General features: G+C 43.4%; 1 protein-coding gene across 10 annotated transcripts in view; it reads right to left on the bottom strand.

Annotated features, from left to right (window-relative positions):
• The window catches only part of PPP2R2B (protein phosphatase 2 regulatory subunit Bbeta), a 455,910-nt gene that overhangs the window by 120,445 nt on the left and 315,090 nt on the right, over positions 1-20,375 (bottom strand). Inside the window, exons 1-2 of one of the 10 annotated variants that reach the window (XM_032850763.1) lie at positions 14,498-14,524; positions 14,156-14,290 (exon numbers count right to left, since the gene is read on the bottom strand). The exons of 8 other annotated variants lie outside the window; for them this stretch is intronic. In XM_032850763.1, the coding sequence (XP_032706654.1) occupies positions 14,156-14,290; positions 14,498-14,519 (157 nt within the window). In that variant the 5' untranslated portion in view covers positions 14,520-14,524. Of the gene's footprint in view, positions 1-14,155; positions 14,291-14,497; positions 14,525-20,375 lie in introns of those variants that run through there. One more of the 10 variants, XM_032850787.1, reaches the window with a different exon arrangement.

The following is a 20,375-nucleotide window of genomic DNA, read 5'->3' as shown; positions in this document are numbered from 1 at the left end:
ATCTTCATCTAGGACTGTTTAATAATTGATGCCAACCTCATGAATCACCCCACATTCCAATTTCAAGACACTCAAACTTCTGATACAAATACTCTTATCTGCAACAGGCTCTGGGTAGAGCAGCTGAAGTCAGAAAAGCCGGGTCGCTCCAGGTAAAATAGCTCTTGTTGAGTATAGAGAAGACACGGCGGTAACCATCAACTAGCGAGCCCTACAACAACAACTTCCTCTGAGATCACGATCAAAAGTAATCAATTCATCAAGTTCAATAAGACAGTCACCTTTAAATGACATGTGTACGTGACAACTCATTTTATCAAATGTCGAGCGAAATCACACGGTTATAAAAGAAGCTGTAAACTGGGGCATTTTCCCGTCTTTTCCATAGAGATGTGGATGTAGCACATGTTTTTGACTACAAACAAAAACCAGAGGCCAAAAGCGGTTATGGAGGTCAAATGTAGTTAACATGATTTTTTAAAAGGAAACCCTGGGAGGTAGCATGTTTGCCCTGTTCCACATTTCTGTGTGCTGATTTCATTTCCACAAGATGGTGGCCCGGTAACCCCATTTCTAGTTCAGTAGGCACTGCTAAGCCTGAGTTTTTCTTTTTAAATCAATCTTTGCATCTTTCAAAGGTTCCAGACTAGTAAATTCATACATCAAGTCTCCATTTACCTGAATAATGAAACTGACTTGGCCCTTAGACGCCTATGATGAGGCTGAAGAAATGGAGGGAACCTCCAGCACATGCTGTAGTCTCTCACTGCTCCATGCGAGGCTGGAGTCCAAGCAACACCCAGGCTGAGCACAATGATTGGGTGATGTACCATCCAAAGAGCAGGGTGACAATTTCAATAAAATTCTGGCTCAGTTTAAGCCTGGAGAGGACCTAAAGCCAAAGCCTCAGTGGGACAAGGTCTTACTGACCAGGTCAGGAGCACTGGTCTCTTTGCATCAATCATAGAGATGCAGATGAGAAGGTAATGCAATTTAGCCTTCAGAGCCCATTAAATGTTTTATCTCTCATCTAAGAAACATTTGGGAGGTAATACTATAAAGTCATTTACTCTTCTGAGGTCAGCTAGCCAGTTCTGTCCACGCAGTACTGGGCTGTCTTCTGGATGGTAAGTTGGGCTCTAGGCAGATCTGTCTGCTTCTGCATTGAGGAGGAGGAGGTGGTTAGCCAAGATGGGAAACCAGTGTCACAGTGGATGACAATGGTGAAACACGGTGGTGGTGGAAAGTTTTGTGTTGAGAGGGATTTGGGAGGTCACGTGCAGGGCGAAGGGCTCTGATTAATTGGGACTGGGTCCTGAGTTGCACAGCGAGGGACAGGGGGCAGCATGTGTACCCTTTGTGGTCACTGCCTAGGGGCTCGTAGTTAGATTGGCAGTGACTCGGTGGCTCATTAGATAAACAGGGGAGTCTCAGGCTCCCAGCAGGTATTAAAATTACTCCTTCCATCTGCATAAAACTGTGGCCTCCTTCTTGGGCTCTGGTTCATAGCCCAAAGTCAGCATCCATTTTTCTCGGATAGGGTTTTCTCTGTTAAGTTTTGATAAATGAAATAGTGTGTTGGAGTATAGTTTCCATCAAAATAGGGGGATAAAAGGAGGTCTGGTTATGGCCATACAGGATATGCCCAAGTATGGCTACTGGGACTGGGTCAAAATGGCCTAGTTTTTGGAAAATTTTAATACACTCTAAAATTAAAAAAAAATCAGGCAATAAAACAGTAGATATGCAATGACTGCCATTTTTAAAAAGTATACTCATTTTAAAATATATATTTTTTAACTGGTAAAGCAATATATGCTTACTAAAGCTCCCTTTAATACCAAGATGATGCTTAAAATATAAAATGAAATTTCTTTTACAATCTGACTCTCTGGGAAATAATAATTAACTCCTATAAGTACATACACACACATACACACACACACACACACACACACACACACACACACACGCAATCCCAGACTGAAGTCTGTCAGCCAGAGTCCAGAATAACGTTGTAGTGTAAGATGTGAATGATTTAACTTATTATAATCTTTTTTCTAATTTTTCAGGATTTTATAAAATTTTTTTTATCTGCACTATCCACCTTGAATAATTTTTAACCTGTGAAAAATTTTCATTGGTTTTCAAATTGAATACAAGATTTTAGCATTTATCTCAGTGCTTCTGTAGACTTAAAAAAAAAATTATTTCTAATTTCCCAGAGAGTAAAATTCACTCTTTGTGCCATACAGCTTTTGGAGTTTGGACCAATGCATGTAGAGGTGTATCCACAATGCCCAACCATGATAGAGAAGTTTCCAAATGTTAAAAACCATTATGTAAGGACAGAGGCTTCATACTGTTGGTCTCTATGGATAGGGTTCAGTTGGGAACCAAAAGCTCCTTCCTCACTAGTGAGAGTCAAAGATTTCATGTTTTAATCTTACTGTTTAGATATTATCACTGTTGAAAATTGTGTCCTCAGAGTGGCAGGAAACAAAACTCACCACCACGCCTTTGTTAGCCCGCACCACAAACTTGGCTTATGCATGAGGTTTTCTGCCTGTGGAGTCAACGTTTGCTTTGTACTGAAACAGAACCGTGTTCAGTCCTCCGTTCGGGAGTAGCATTAGCTTCTTAAGTTGGTGTATTTCTCACATTCCTGTAGCTCAGTTCTAGTGACAGAAGTAGTAAATACCAAGCACTGAGCAGTGAAAACAAGTGGATCTCATCTTGCTCACCAGTTTTATTTATTGGCAAGAGCTGCCCAGGGAGAAATATTCTGATATCCTAGCTGGGCTTGGTGGGAGATGGTGGTGATCAGTTGGTGAACGTCTGGCGTGGGTACAGAAGGAGCCAGTACATAGGCCACGTGCTCGCAGTCCTGACCTTCTGTGTATCACACACACTCACTGACTGATCCAGACTTGATTCCCTTGTCACCAGACCAGTGCCTACTTGTTTAGATCCTGAATCCTTTTCCTTTCATTTGAATGTAATGAATTCTGTGCATATTGGTTTTAACTTCCATCTGGCGCTGGTATTCTTCCTACATCAAAGAAAGCAGGTAGAAGGGTCCAATAGTCCCCATTCTCAAGATCTTTTCACAAGTGCTGCTTCCTATGCAATGGCAAGCACAGTGCTGGAAAATGGGCATGGGTTCAATGTCAACCTGCCTGGGAAGACCAAGCATATTAAGGGCAAGCAGGGTGTTAGGACAGATATTCTCGGTTAGCTACTCCTACCCGGTCTTTCTCCCTTGCCTGTTTCTCACTACAGAGGCTGAAAAATCCAGATTCTTGCTTCCCAGACTCCCTTGTGTCTAGGGGTGGCAATGGGAATGAAAGATGGTCTGTGAGGCACACAGGCAAGTCTTCTGGGGGGCAAGGAGGCAGATATTCTGGGAAGAAGTTTTCCTCCCTGAATAAAAGGGAGGAAGCAAGTGAGGTGTGGTCTTCTGGCTATACGGACATACTCCTTGTGTACAGCTGCCTTTTTTTTTTTTAAAGATTTATTTATTTGAGAGAGAGAGAGAGAGCGTAAGCAGGGGGGAGGGGCAGAGAGAGGGAGAGAATCTCAAGCAGACTCCCCACTGAGCGTGGAGCCCAACATGGGGCTCGATCTCACAACCCTGAAATCATGACCTGAGACAAAACCAAGAGTCAGATGCTCAACCAACTGAGCCATCCAGGAGCCCCCATACTACTACTTTCTCACATGATTTTATGTGGCTGTGATATGAGAAGCTGTGGCAGCCATCATGCGACCATGAGGTGACAGGGCAGGAGGTTGAATATAACAGAAGAAAGGGACAACGTCCTTGGTGACATCACTGAACGGCAAAACCTACCCCGGAAGAGCCTATGTCTGAGCTTGTTAAATAATACATACCAAGCGGTAAAAGCCACGGCCAGATAGATTTTCTGTTATTTGCATCTAAATGCATACTGACAGACATTTCTTTCCATCTTTGTTTTCCTCATAGCACTTTGCACAGGGCCAGACTATTAATGTAAGCTGAATTGGGAGAAAAAAAAAAAAAAGATTCTTGGTCCTGCAGCCTCTGTGCACCAACTCTCACACACACATTTTCATGTCAGTTTATCACGTGACCAGTGTTCATTCATACTTGCTTAGTTCCCGGCATTGAGGTGGTTTGTTTCTACCCCCTTCCCCTGTGTGGAAATAGTACATTACTTGTTTGGCCATTCAGTTACGAAAGCAGCCTATTGAGATAGAAGCATCCCCCCACCTTCAATTGATCATGGGGTCCATCATAAAATTATGACTTCAAAGGGACCGAATCATGCTCTCTGTAGGAGTTAAGTTCTCCCAGTTAAGTCTGGGGAGCCCACCACGCTTGCTGAGCTGTGAAAATCCAGATGGTGGGAAGCCAGTGAGAAATGAACACCATGCTGTTTCTATTAAAATGCACAAAGCTTCCCCACACTGACCAAATCCCCAGCACTAACCAGGTGTGGGACGACCCAAGACATGTGGGTTGATAGAGGCTGCCTTTCATTCAAAATAGGTTCCTACCACACAGAAGCTAAGAAGAAAGTTCCTGTCACTGGGACAAGACCTGCCCAAAGGCAAAGTAGTTTTAAAAATTCTAAGTCCTCCAAAGACAGAAAAATCCAGTGGGAAATTGGTAGCAGTCCAGACTTGCCTACAAGCCTGCATGGTTTATAGTGGAATCTGCTGTCAAGGTATCTACCATCTGTTCCCCACTCTCTCAGAAAGCATAGGAGTAATTAACTGCTCCGGCAATGCAAACTCTGTCAATCATCCTGCTCTATTTTCTCACAACATGGGTCATCTAGCACGGACCCCAAAATCTGTGGGACTCTGGGTCCGAAATAAGAAAGTTAATCATGACTGTGGGTCTCTACAGGATGATCTGGGGCAGGCAATGTGCCACCCAAACACACATGATGAGGAGATGTTTGGCATGTCTTTGGTCAACAATTTTGCTGTGCCAGAGGCTCTCAAATCAGAAAGATGCACCTGCCTTGCGGGAATGAAATGTCCACATGTTTGTGTGTTGGCTCCAATTTTATTTATATTGGGAAGCCTTGTAGGACTTCTCCCAAAACCCAGACGGCCTCCTTTACTTGGCAGCTCCACTGCTCCCCATTCTTCTCCTTCATAACAACCCTCACCACTTACCACTAGGACTTACAACAGTAATAGGACCATTTTAAATGTCTTTCTTAGTCTCTGAATTGTGAACTCCATAAGGAACTTATTCATCATTGAACTTAGGCTTAGTGTCTTAAGATGTGATGGATGCTTCTCCATGTTTTTCTTTAATCTATCACTGAATGAGAGCTACAAAGAATCAACACCAAATGGGCCACCATATAGAGAATAACCCTAAACAAAGTGTCAACAAATAGAACATTTATGTTGGAGGAACGTAAGAAACCTATTTTCAGAGGTGTGAGACAATGGGATGTTCTTAGTTTGGGGTGAGTATTTTATGACTTTAGAACCACAGAGACTGATGAGTAAAGAACAGGTTTCATCCTAAAAAGCCTTTGTCATATTGCCAGAGATTTAAGGGTCCTATGAATCACAGGAAGAGAAAACATCAAATGGGTTGGTGAAGAGAGGGTATCGGGAGAGGGCATGGAGGTAGCAATGACACACCCAAAGTGGATTTGGAGCAAGTAGATCTGAAATGCATGGAATCTGTTTAGTGAACACCTACTATGTGCACATCATTGGGCTGGGTGACAGGTATATGCTATAAACAAAACACATAAGGTCTTTGCCTTCAAGAAGCTTTTGGCCTAGAGGACTGGAAGCAGTGTAAACAGGGATATGGTAAAAAAAAAAAAAAAAAAGTTGAGGGGCGCCTGGGTGGCCTAGTGGGTTAAAGCTTCTGTCTTCAGCTCAGGTCATGATCTCAGGGTCCTGGGATCGAGCCCCGCATCGGGCTGTCTGCTCAGCAGGGAGCCTGCTTCCTCCTCTCTCTCTGCCTGCGTCTCTGCCTACTTGTCATCTCTGTCTTTCAAATAAATAAAAAAAGTCCTTAAAAAAATAAAAAATTTTTTAAAAAGTTGAAAAATGGAAAAGAGTTGGTTCATCAAACACCCTATAATGGAAGTCTTAGAGCCAGAGAGTAAGAACCCTATTGTTTGACCTAGAAGGCAAAAGGAAGTCGCTACTAAAACTTACGGTAACTCACATGTCATCCATATGCCTGCATTCAAGAAATCTCCTAGGGGTGCCTGGGTGGCTCAGTTGGTTAGGTGGCTGCCTTCAGCTCAGGTCTCGATACAAGGGTCCTGGGATCGAGCCACACATTGGGCTCCCTGCTCCATGGAGAGTCTGCTTCTCCCTCTGCCCCTATCCCCAACTCGTGTGCATGCATGCTCTAAAAAAATAAAATCTTTTAAAAAAAAGAACTCTGTATTTTCTATGAAGGACAAATTGAACAATAAATACAATATGTCTATGTGTTAAATTCTAGATAGGCCTAAAGAATGAAAGAAGAATGCAGCAGGACAAGATCTGGATTTTTCCTCCTAAAACGTGAAGTTTCTATGTCAAACACAATAAGGATGCTGCTACCAGTTTACAAGGTATTATACAATGATGATTTTTCAACGGTCTTAGCAAAGAAAACAGAAAGTACTGGAACCAAATGTGCCATTTACAGTTCTACGAATCAGTATTTTTCTTTCTCTCGTATCCTTTCTCTCTTCCCATCCCACTCCCTCCATTCTTCAGTGTCTCTCTCTCTCCATGGCTAGGCATTGTGGTGTTTTGAAGATTATAAAAAAATATTACTCTCAACGTGCCTGGCTGGCCCAGTCCGTAGAGTATGTGACCCTTGATCTTGGGGTTGTAAGTCTGAGCCCCATGTTGGGTGTAGAAATTACTTAAAAAAAAAATCTTTAAAAAAAAATATTACTCTCGAGGCGCCTGTGGCTCAGTTGGTTAAGTGTCTCTCTTGATTTCAGCCCAGGTTGTGATCTCAGGGTTGTGAGACTGAGTCCCACAATGGGCTCTGTGCAGGCTCCCTTAAGATTCTCTCTTTCTCCATCTGCCCCCCCCCAAAAAAAATTACTGTCTCTTGGATATGTTTATTTTAAAACATTGAATATAATACTTAACACATAATAGCTAAACAGTAAAAGGTAGCATAAATAAACTAGTGTTGATGTCCATCACCAGCATGACACAAAACTTAATAAATATTCTTCAGGCAAAAGCACTATGGTACATCCTTACTGCTGTTTTATATCCACTGAAAACTGGATATTTATAAAATCCATTATATTTGATTTCATGTTCATGTGGCAATTTAGGTATCAACAAATAATATAAGATGTAGAAAAATCAAGAAATACTAAGTGTTGATAGATTTATTCATAATTCCACCCAGTCACTCAAAAAATATTCAGGGACCACATCTTTTATGTGTCGAACACTATTCTAGGTATTGAGTATACACCAGTTAATAAAATAGAATATTTGTCCTTCTGGCACTTACATTCTACTTGTGAAAAAAAAAAAAAAACCCAACAGTCAATGTTATAATAAATTGCATTGTATGTCATGTACTTTGGGAAACAAACAGCTGAGTAAGGGACATTAGGAGCTCGGGAGGAAGGTGGGAAGCTCAGATTTGAAATACAGTGATTGTGAGAAGCCTCCCTGAGCGGACTTGAAAGGGAAGAGAGAGGTCACTATGTGGGTGTCTGAAGGAAGAGTGCTTCCTGCCCACAGGGAACAGACAGGGAGAAGATCCTCAGAGAGAAACATATGTGTGTCAACAAACCTGCGTAGCCAGAGCCGTGCAAACAAGGGAAAAATGAGATCAGACAAACGAGAGACTCAGGTAACGGAAAGCTCTGAGGACCACAGCAAGCACTCTGGCTTTTACTAAAAGTGAAATGGGCACAGGAGTGGGTAGATGGTAAATTTTGTGTTATGTCCCCTTGATCACAATTTTTTGTTAAAAAGGGAGAAAAAATGAAATAGAAGGCCACTGGAGAGGATTGAGCAGAGGAGTGAGATGGTCTGATGTGCGGCAAGTATCACTGGGGGCAGACAGCAGAGGGCTGAAGGAGCCTCTGGAAGGGTATGGCCATAATTCTGGTGAGAGGTGGGGGAGGCTGGGACCGAGGGCCGGCAGTGAGGGTGGAGAGCAGTAGTCAGATTCTGGATGCATACTGACCGAGTGGACTTCACAGCATTTGCAGATGGACCGGTTGTGGGTATGAAAGACAGGATTCAGGATGATTCCAAGGTTTCTGCCCTTGGCAGCCAGCATGACGGAGTTGCCTTTGCTGAGATGGGAAGTTTGTGGGTGAAGCAAGCATTTGGCGGGGAAGACCAGATACTCTGTTTTAGGCGTGTGAAGTAGGAGGGGTTTATGAATAAAGATACTGAGTAGATTAATTGGAAATACAGTTTAGAGTTCAGGAGGGGGTCTGAGTTGGGGATATAAACTTGGGAGTTCATTAACATTTCAGATGATATTTAAAGCCATGGGACTGGACGAGATCTCGGGAAGTGAGTGTATGAATTAAGAGGAAAGCCAAGGGCTGAACTTTGGGGTACTCCCAATATCTAAGAGGTTGGGAAAAGAGGAGGAATCAGGAAAAGTGAAGAAGGAGCAGCTGGTAAAAGAGGAGGATGATCAACAAAGCTGAGTGTCGTGGATGCCAGTGAATTTCAGAGGAGAGAGAGATCAATCATGCCAAACACTGCTGATCTGCAAGGTAAAAGTGACCTTTGGATTTGAACCTTGGAAGTCGCTTTTGACCTTGTCAAGTGGGGTTTCTATGGATCAGTGGGGGTGAGTTTGGTGGAACCTTGGAGTGCGTTTCAGAGTGAATGGGAGAAAGAGAATGAGAGAGGGTTACAGTGGACACTACCCCTCAGGGAGTTTTGCTGAGAAGCCTAGCAAAGAAACGAGGCAGAAGATGGTAAGGGACGTCGGGTCCACAGAGCATCTTTTTTTTTTTTTTTTTTAATCATAGAGACAGCGGCATGCGTATATGCTAATGAGAAAGTTTCAGCAGCTAGGGAAAAATGAATGGTGAAGAAGAGAGAAGGCTGAACTTCTGAATGAATGCAGGCACGCAGGCTTGAATAAACAAGTCCGTACCCAGGACTGCTCCACCCCTGAGAGATGAAATCGAATCTTCCCACATTCAATTCCCACCCACAGCAAAAGATGGTTAGGAAGAAAAATGCTATGGAAACCCTATCTTCATAGAAGGTTTAACAGGACCCTCAAAGCATTTAATATTGCAAGAATTTCTCCCACAGAGCAACATATCAGATGTCCACGTGATCACCCTGAATCAAAGAATAATGTCTTGGTTTTCTTTTTGTTTCTTCTTCCCTTCCTGCTCGTCCTCCTCTTCTCTATCCCTCTTTTTCTTCTTTCCTTCCTCCCCTTTCTCTTTTTCTGTGTTCCATCCCTCCCTCCTTCCTTCATCTTCCGAGGCCAGGAGCAGAAAAGACTCTCTTTCTTCTGTTGCAATACAGCTCCAGGTCCATTACCTCCTGTCTACAGATTGGATAGAAGGTTGCTCAACTGCATATACTTTTTTTTTTAAAGATTTAAAAAAAATTATTTATTTGACAGAGAGAGAGATCACAACTAGGCAGAGAGGCAGGCAGAGAGAAGGGGAGGCAGGTTCCCCGCTAAGCAGAGAGCCCGATGCAGGGCTTGATCCCAGGACCCTGAGACCATGACCCGAGCTGAAGGCAGAGGCTTAACCCACTGAGCCACCCGGGTGCCCCTCAACTGCGTATACTTTAAAATGCTAAGTCAACTTCAAGATCACTCGCACATGGGTAGCCTGACCTCCTCATGGCCTTTCTTGGGTAATTTTCACCATCATTCCTAATATCGCACAAAAAGAAAGAAGTCCGTCAGAGCAGAAAGAAAAAACCCACATTCTCTCTGGCCCTGTGGAAGATTTATAGACACTTTGCAAATAGCCAGACCCAGGTGACGGTGCCAGGAACTTTCCAAGTGATTTGCAGATCTCCCTGCCAGGAAGTCATTCTTCAATGGAAAACTCTTCTGGCTGAACATTCCTTTATTACGGTGTGGCTGCTGGGAGAGGATCACAACTGTCATGCAAAAGACCTTCTGAAATTAACTAGCTATTCGCCTAGCCTTGAGCTATTTCAGCGTCAGAAATGTACCACTGTCTCACAGTTTTTCTTCAAAACAAGGATTTACTGATCTGGTCTACTATGTGCCAGGCATAGTAATAGACCCTTTACCTGAGCTCTCTTCCTTAATCTATATTTCCAGGCTCATTTATCGAACACCGTCTTTGGCCAGGATCCATGTTGTGTGTTTTATACGATGTCATTTAAAGGTCACTCGGACACCACGATTTCAGTCTCTTCTTCCATTTTTCAGATGGGGAAATGGCTCAGAGACATGAAATAACTTGCCCACATCCGGAAGGCTAATAGGGCTGCTGGGACGGGTAACCAACTCTGGTCCCAGAGCCTGCATTCATCACCTGCCTTTTGCATCCTGTTTCTGTTCCCTCTGCCTTCTATTGTTTCTTGTCCCTCCTTGCTTTTGTGGGTCATTCTTTTTTTTTTTTTTTTCCCCAATCCTGTCTTCATCTTCCACTCACAGATGCTTACGGGCTTTATTTCTTAACCTGGCAGAGTGGATCTTCTGGGTTCAGCCTTAACTTTTCCATCGATCGGCTGTACTCCTTGTGACCCACCTGGCAATTTAGCAACTTTAACTCCAGGACCCTATGCAAATGCTGTCTGTGCTGACTGCCTGTGAAGCAATTTCATTTTCCCCAAGACCTTTCCATTGCGTGTGCCTGCTGACACATATGATCCTAGAGGCTAAGATCTTATTCCCTATTTTAGTCTAGGGACACAGCTTAGGGACTGGCACTTAGGAGGTTTGCACAAAACACCTGTTTAGTGGCTGAATGAAAAAATGAACACACAAATCCTTCAAGGCCAACTCAAATGCCACCTACTCCATGACACCTCCCGTGAGCTCCCCTGATTGGGACATAATCCCTTCCCCCACACAGCTCCCCCCAAGTCTCTGGACTATCCAGAGGTACTTATGTAGCTATTCCCACTTACACAGCTATATAACAGAATGTACTCGTTCTCTCTCCTTAATGAAATTTATTTCACTAAGGGCACAGTTCCTATTTTACCCATCTTTGGCTCTACCAATAAATGCCACGTAAAACTTGACTAACTCAGCATTTTCTCACTGGGCATGACTGTTGGATTATGGTACAAATGTTAATAGATGCTTCGGTATTGCGTGTGTGTGTGTGTGTGTGTGTGTGTGTGTGATGTTTCTTTAACTAGACGATAAGTTCCTTGAAGACAGAATCCCATTTATTTCTTTAACAGATAGTATCTTTATCAGTATCTAAGATCTCAGAGTGCAGTCCCCATTTGGAGTTCTAATATTCTCACGGGGACAGCTGAATGTTGGCCTATGCAATACATATCCCAGTTCTTCCCTAAAAAGAGAGTCACACATGCTCCATTTCTGTCTACAGCTTATTATTGTTGTTTTAAAAGGGTCAGGACTGTAGGTTCATGGCCTGGGACATCTTTGAAATAAACCCAGTACTTGAGAAATCAAGTGCCAAGCCCATTTTCAGAAGCACTTTCTCTAAGCACAGCAGATGTAGAAGAGTGGAAATAAGGAACGTATTTCCATGTCTGTAAGTACTCTACTTTCGGGGACATTTCAAATACTGATTCCAACCATCTAAGTTATTGCCCTGGGGGAGTATGGAAAAGCTTAGGGCATGAGAGAGCCAGTAACTGTTAAAGGCAGTAGCAAAATTCCTTTCTATCCAACACATACTATAAGAGGTTCTTAGCCTTGATTGTGATGCATTGATTATTTCCTGCAAAGTCCACGGTAAGAAATTTATTTTATCAAGTCATAGAAGAAATAAAACCGTTAAACACTCAAGATACAGACTTAACTGGCCACAATCTCAAATCTTCACCTGAAATTAAATCAAAAGTAAAATTTACCAGAAGCCATTTTAAGGAAACCACTGGAAAATAGAACCTTTTGGTAATTTATCATTAAGGAAACAGTAGAAACGGGCCTTTCTCAGCCACTCAAACCTCATCTTAAATCCTCTCCCTGACCCCCATCTCCCTACATTTTAGCACCACCAATTTGCTTTCCAGATCTTGTAAATGCCGTGCTTCCTCCCACTCCGGGGTCTTCAAGCGTGCTGCTCTTTCTGCCTGAACTATTACTCTCCCTCCTCCCTTCTCCTTGGCTAGTGTCTATTAATTTTTAAAATTTCAGCTTAACCAGCACTTCCTAAGACAGACCTTTTCTGACAGCCTGTATCAGAGTCACTCTACCCAGCTCTATACTGCTCTTTTCTTTCCCTTGAAAGCATCTACCAGAATTCCTCATTATAGATTTGTTTGGGGGGTTATTGTTAATGTCCATCTCCCCTATAAGCCTGTAAAATTCACTGGGGCAGGGATCACAAGTTATTTTTTTCACCTTGCTATTCCTGGCCTGCAGCCCCACCTTTGACGCGTAATCGATGTTCAATGAAAGTATGGTTTTTCTAGAATATTTGTTAATAGTTACCCTCTAATACTGTTCTTGTCCACATGCATGCACGCATACACACACCACAGACACATTTGGTTTTCAGTCAAATTGGGTGTAGCCGCCCTGTACGATCATGAAAATGTAAAAACCAAAGGAACCTCTCTCATTCTCTTCAAGATCTCCATTTGCCTTATTCTCCTAAGCTAATCACACACATGAAAACTCATGCACTATAAAATGTATCCACACCCTTCTGATTCTTAAATTCTTCCCTGTCTAAGCCAGTCTCCACCCTGTTCAGTTTTCAGGAAGAAAGAGAATAGAACACCAGAGACCGGGTGGGAAGATCTTTCTATGCCAAGAAGTCTGACCCAGTGAACTATTTCAGTCACACACGCGGTTTGGATTGGACTGCCCGACTGCTGAGCAGGGCTTCCCGGATGAGAGTTTATTAGCGGCTGAGCCAGCTTCCAGGACCTGTCTCTCTTCGCTCGGCGTGCCTGCAGTTAGCAGAGTGACAGAGTGAAGGCTGCTTGAGTGATGGGTGCCGGGGAGTCACACGGAATAAGAGGTCTCAAAGAGCCGGCTACCCAGAGGCACCAGCCACAGCCTTAGGCTCAGGATCCCCGGTGCACGCAGCTGAAAATGAGGCTTGCTGTCAATGGAAAACTATTCGCTGAGCACCTTCTCTGTGCCTAATCCTGGGCGTGGTTTTGAGAAGCCATTCTGTGAGTCAACAGCAGTCTCCCAGCCCTGCTTTCAATGCCAGCATCGCTGGGCAGAATTCTTAACTTCCTTTCTTCCCCACCGTTTACTTAATCTGTGCGTTGGGGGTGGTATTATACAGAGGCTGAAATGAGTCAGTTTCTGGAAGGCACTCAGCATGGACACACACAAACACTAAATAAGAATTAGAATAATGCTTTACCCAAAGTAATATAATGGGTGGTGGCCAACATCCCTTTTGATGTCAGAGAGACCCCATTCAGCTTTGCCATTTATGACAGATGTGCCTTTGGACAAGTTAGCTGAAATCTCTGAATCTCAGTTTCATTATCTGTAAAGTCAAATGATGCAGGCGCCATTCTGATAGCATGTTATAAACACTAACTACGGAAGGTACAGCACTGAGCACGAGGCTTAGGATGCCATAGGCATCTAGATCGATAACTAGGATCATGTGTTATTGCTCCATGTGGATCGCCACCTTGGATCCCAGAGAAGCAGAGCAAGGCCCCACACTCGGCATCACAGGGCCAAAGAGTCCAGAGAACACCAATGGCTGTGTACAGTCGTATCTAGACAGTGGGGTTGTTTTCTTGCGACACCACAATATTAGTCCACACGATGATCTCCCATTTGTGGAACAAGATGCTTACATTTAGAAATTAGGAAGTTGTGTATGAACAATGCAGATTCTCAATTTCTTTAGAAATCAATAGATTGGTCCCACTGGACTAGCATCCCCACACAGCCACTCCTGGCGTGGGCTGGGAAGCAGCTGCCTCCTTTTAGAAGGGGGCAAGGTCTTGAACTGACCTCATCTCCCACCATTCCCTACCATTCCCCAACCTTGAGGCCAACTGTCAGCTCCCCTTTGTCCTCCTAAGGTTGTTCTCTGTCGCTCTGCCTTCATTTTTGATGTTACTTGGCTCCTGTAGGCATCTGAGTTAGCCGTTGCTGGTCTCGGGTGCTTGCGGACTTCCTCTGGAAATGGATACCTCCATGAGGCTACAGATAAAGAAGCAACCCCTTTCTCCATAGAGCCTGAGGCCATTTGTCTACACTGGCAAAACAGAGTGTGGATGAATCAATTCCACAGCTAAAGACTGGCCTCTCCATGGAGCTGAGCACATCCTTAAAGAACAGCCTCCCACCCAAAAGTTGGCCCCATAAATTCACAATTTTACTCACCCCGAGTCTTCTCCAGTTCCATTTAGACTGAGGGTAAAAGATATGGGACAAAGGTTAGGGGTGCTATACAATAATGCTTTAGAGCCAAATTTTCTAAAATATATCCTATGGGTTATCAGTCCCTCAAGATTCTGATCCATGGGTGAAAAATGTCAAAATACTTTTGGGAAATAGCTCACGCTTTATCTCACATCTTGGGGACGCATCTGGGCAAATCAATAAGTCAGAAATCTATAGGAAACAAGTTCATTCATAATCCATTCATTTAACAGACATTCATTGAACACCTACTATGTGCCAGAAACTCTTCTCGGTGTTGGGGATTCAGCACTGATAAACAAGAATGCTGAACTCAGGTAACTTACTCTAGCATGGAATGAAGAAGGAAGCTTCCCTCTGTTTTAAAAATTTATCTGACTACGCTATGCTCCTGGGAACTACTGCTACATGCATAGTGCATGTGACTTGCAGAACTTCCAGATCCCCTTCATGATAAAAGCATGGTGGAGATTTTTCCCCTATGAATGCCTAACCACATAAGACCACTCTAGAACCCTTCTCATTCAGAGAAATACACAGTTTATTTCTTGAGAAGTCACTGAACCCACTAGGGCAGACTTAGGTGGGAAGAACCAGAGGCTCCATTGGGGTCTCAGGTGTGGCCAAGGTTTTTCTGAGAATATTATACAAAGGGTTAACTTGACTTTCACCTCCAAAGTGGAGTGTTTTTCTCTGCATCTGTTATGACCCAGTTGGAAATGTATTTGTTTTTCACTGTTTAATCTTCTGCATCACCCACTGTTGATTAGATTTAATTAATTTATGTTTCTAATGAATTTAGAAACTCACAGTGCTGTAGCAGGAAAATGTTCAGACAGCATCTGGCCACCAAATGGATTGATTACCTTGTCTGCAAAAGTCTTTCAAACATCTGGGGCCTGATTTTGTGAAATATCCAGAAGCTCTTTCAGACGTAAGCAACACCCATTGAGGGGAGAGAGGGTACTAGAAACAGGTAGGTTTGCTTTGATTTGTAAATCTGGATTCTGGCACTCCCCCAACATGAAATCACAATTTGCTGCTCATTGGCACAATTTCAATGGCGCCAAACAGACTGATCTGAATGTATTTTGTTTGACATAATCAGAATCTACCAGGCCCGAGCCCAGGCTGCCACCCTGTGAACCCCTTTGGCTCTTCCTTTCATGAGGAGGCTCCCACTGATCATTAAGATGAAACATTTATAGAAAACATTCAGAGAGAAGCATTTTGCTCTCATTCATTCAACAAACATTATCGGGGACCCACTGTGCCTGGCACTGAGCCACCGTACCTCTTCATTAGCTGCTCTTGGCAACCACTCTACAAGGTAGGCAAACATATGACCAAGTACTATACAAAAATAATTACTAAAACTAACATCAACACTACTAACGGGGGAATATAACAGGGAGAGACATACACACACATGCACACACACTGGACAGTATATGAAGCACTTTCTATGCATTAGCTCATTTAACCCTCACAATAAAACCATGAAGTAGATGTCATTATCATCCCCATTTTACAGATAAGAGTACTGAGGCATGGGGAGCTTATGTGACTTGCCCAGAGTAACCCAGCAGCCTTTGGCAGATGCCTGGAGCATAGGCAGTCTACCTGTACTCTGACCCATTTTGCATTACTGGTCTGCATAACATTTTTGGAAGATCTACTATGTGTTAGACAGTGCCCTAGGGGATTAGCTGCACTACATTTTCATCACTCACACCCTACACAGTGGGTATTACTATTTCCAGACAGGGAAGCTGAAGCTCGGAAACATGAACTTATCACAGTCACAAGGAGAGCCAGTAACAGGACTAAGTCTTCAGTCAGGTCTGGAGGGCTACAAAGGCCACGTTCTGCCTGCTGTGTCACTTGTTCCTAGACAAGAGGGAAAGGGGGGTGCACGCCTGGTAGCGTGCTCAAGGCTGTGCAAGGAAGCCTGCTGGACGAGTCAGAGCAGAGGGGTGGCCTGGCAAGTCAGCATGCCCTAGACCGCTCCAGAAAAAAGGAGATAAAGAATGTAAAAAACCTAAGTCACTTCATCTTAAAGAAGGAGGTAAAAATGCTGGAAGTCTCATTGCCTGACTGGTTTTTCTGGCTCAACTTCAGAGAGAAATGATGGACAACTTGGTGGGCTACTTACAATAAAAGCAACAATGACAAGGCGGGCCACACTAATCATCTGAAATGTTCCCAAAGATAGATACTGACTGTTGCGCAATCAGGTGACCAGGATGACATGCTGGTGTTGAGAAGACCTGGTGTGACAGAGGATCATTTACTAGGTCTGGCTACTTCTCTCACTTGAAAAGCCCCTTGTATGCGACCATTCTTCTCTTGCTCAAGCCTCTACCTGCACATGGCCACCTGTCTTCTTTGTTCGCTTGTGCATGCTCCTTCTTCCCTTGGACCATTTTCCCTCTCAATCTCCGCCCTGGTCTGGCTCACCTCCTTTTGTCCTCAAGCCTCAGGCTGGGCATCTGTTCCTCCAGGAAGCCCTCTTTGACTTCCCTACTCCAGGTTAGGTGCCCATCTGAAGTGCAGCCTGGGCTTCCTCCTATTTTAGTACTTGCTCTGAGGGAAAGTAACCGTGTCTCAGTTTGTTGGTCTTCTCACTGAGGGAGTGTGTTGGTTACAGTGAGCCCCAAAGTAAGGGTATGGTACACAGTAGGTGTCCAACACACACTGAACGGAATGAATAGAGGGAAGGAGGGATTGTGAACCTCATAATACCCTCTTGGCTTTAACATCTCTCACCTTCATGGTCCATGCTATATCCTAGACAGTCATTAATCTGGTCTTTAAACCTCCACCATGCCATTTGCTTTTTTATTACTTTCCTTGAACACTCACAGACAAGTCAGACAGTGATAACTCGGGGATGGGGAGGAGTTCAGTCAGAGGGGGCATGGAGTCCCCAAAGTGTCCTATACCTTGATCCTTGGTCATGGTGATGTGGGTGTATCAGAATGTAAAGATCTTCGAGCTGAACATGAGTAATCAATGCTCTACTCTAAGGAATTAATACTTTAGTATAAACAAACAGAGCCCTTGAAAGCTCACTGCGTTGACAGGATAATATGCGGACCTCTTCGCTCCAGAGTTCAAGGTTCTTCACTCGTGGCCTACTTGTCAACTTCCTTGTTCAAACTTCCTTCACTAAAACACAGGCCCTGACCATCACGCAGGTCCCCAAACTCTTGTCACTCACTCCCACCTCTATGCTTAAAATCACTCTGTCTTACCCAAATTGTTCATTTCTCTTCCTTTCTTTTGACCTTTTGGCAGCTCCTCTCATTCTGGAAAGACCAGAATGAATCTTCCTCATGAATCTCAGTAATCTCCCTCATATCTGAACCTTTGACTACTTTGTCTGGTTATTCATACATGACAACATTTCCTGAAGATGGCATGCAACTATAGGAAGAGACTTTATCTTATTTCCAATTTTTGTATTTAGTATAGTACCTGATATAATGGTATTCAGGGTTCTAAATATGTACTTGTTCTGAATATACTGAGGGCCTATGTATGTGCTCAGACCCTCAGTGGTTATTACCTCGTATAGAGATTAAAAAGGTAGGTTGTCTGTGTCCTCAAGGATGAAATCTTAATGTTGCTGCTAAAACCATGGACTTAGGAGTCATGCATGGTTTCAAATCCAGGTTTTGAAACTCACTGGCTCTGTGATTGAGTAGATGCAGCTGTCGTCACAAAATCTCTATTTCCTCATCTATATAATGGGGACTTTCTCATCAGGGTTGTTGTGAGAATTACATAAGAACATAATGATTTTATTAGTGAACACTCACTGAATTAGTCATTTTGCCAAATAAGAACAATCCTACCCAAATAAAAGTCCATGCTCTCAATAGTGTCAGGCAAAAGATTCAGCCCAGTGACTGACTCATAGGAAACACTTAACACATGGCAGTTCTTACCAGAGTTATTAAACAGAGATATATAGTTTCGGGGAAGAAAACCCATGGACTGATAAAAATAGAGAAGGCAAGAAAAGTGGGCATATTATGAGACGCATACACGTGCACACATCAACACAGAATGAATTTAATCCAAAAGAAATCCTTTGGGAAATTCCATCACACCCCATTACCACGGTCCCAAAGGCATGAGCTGGCCTCTGATCTTTACATATTTAATATCTTTGAAAAAATTCTGAAACCATAACCATCCTGACATGGTACACAAAGGCAAGTGTATATGGGAGTTGTATGCAAAATCGTTGTATTTTACTTCCGGCTCCCAGAATTCTTTAATCATCATAATTCCTTGCGCTTCTCTGCCAACTTTTGACCTTGGGATAGCTCTTTGATTGCTCAGTTGGATCTGACAGCAAGGAATGGAGAACAGTGAGGAACATGTTCTCTGTGCGCTCTTACACACTCACTGAAAAGACAACAGTTTAATAATTCTAATTCATATATACTTCTACTCATGCAATCAATAATTCATGGCAATTCCTCCACAGCATTTTAGTGACAACAGAAAGGGCAGTGTATTTCCTCTCTTCCCTTTGCCTTCCTTTCTTCACTTAGTCGTGCCTGGAGCCTGGAGAGGACAGAATCTCAAGAAAACAGTTTCCATGGTGATTCTTCCTTTGAGTACCCAACTGTATTTCGCTCTTTCTGGAGTGAATTAATGCTTTTTATTGCTTTCATGCTAAATATACTGAAGATTGGATTTGAGTTCCTCTGCAGTGATACAGTTTTATCAGGAAAATAGAAAGAAAAACACAGCATGAAGAAACCCTATCTTTCTTCCACTACACTCTCAGAAAGAAAAAAAAAAAAAGATATTTCAGAGGGAGAAATAACCAGTCACAGGGAAACGGATGGAAGTGTCTGGAATCTTGGATGTGCATATGTGCATCTCAATGTTAGAAAGCCTGTCTTGAGAGGAAATTATCTTAATTCCTCCATATGTTGAAGGTGGTACAAGTTGACCACAAGATACCGAGTTACAGGAAATAACCTGATTTTTAATCTACTACTCTCTTCTCAGAACAAAAAATACAAAAGCACGTAGAACAAGGGAATGCATAATACCTTCCCTACTCTATTCTTTATTAAGGAGAGTCTAGCTTTCTACCAAAGCTAAATACCTGAACTTCCTTACCATTCAGAATGGTTAGGGGACTCTCCCAAGATACTCTGAACTTCCTGCCCAAGAACCAGTCCCACTAGTACTTAACATCTACTGTACCGCTTCCCCAGCAGACCCTAAAGGGGCGGGGCCTGTGTCTTCCCCACTCACCCCCTTGTGCCTACACAGCACTTGGAGGGAATGCAGATGAGGACAAGGAAACTATGAATGGGTAACTCTGAGGCACCGAGGTCTCCCCTGTGAAACATCAACAGGCTGCTGCAACAGAGGAAGAGGGAATCGTATAAAATGAGAAATCAATCTCACCAACAGCTATTGGTTCCACGGTCTCTCCTTGATTTTGAGACAATTGGGATTTAAAGAGAAGAATTGGTGTTGGGGGGCCGGTGGTGGGCGAAGAGCAGTACCACCCAATGAGGCTTCCTTCTCCACCATTTCACACCCACCCCACATGGTCTGGAGTCAAGTCATACCTAGGCATCAAATAACCTGAGAAAACTGGGATTTTAGCCAATTTGAGCCAACTAGGAAGCACCTATGCCAAACCAGGTGGTGTCCCTGGTACAGAAGGGGACAGAACTAAGCACGGGAATTTTTGCCTCCAGAAAGTTCAGAGTTCAAGAGAGTTATTTTGGGGGATCCCTTGGAAGAGGGTATGGCCGAGTATAAACACAGACACCCTTGATTACTGGGAACAGTGCCA

The sequence above is a fragment of the Lontra canadensis genome, unplaced genomic scaffold (assembly GCF_010015895.1).
Source record: "Lontra canadensis isolate GAN:19392208 unplaced genomic scaffold, GSC_riverotter_1.0 scaffold4, whole genome shotgun sequence".
NCBI lineage: Eukaryota > Metazoa > Chordata > Mammalia > Carnivora > Mustelidae > Lontra > Lontra canadensis.
This window is presented reverse-complemented; position numbering and strand designations above follow the sequence as displayed.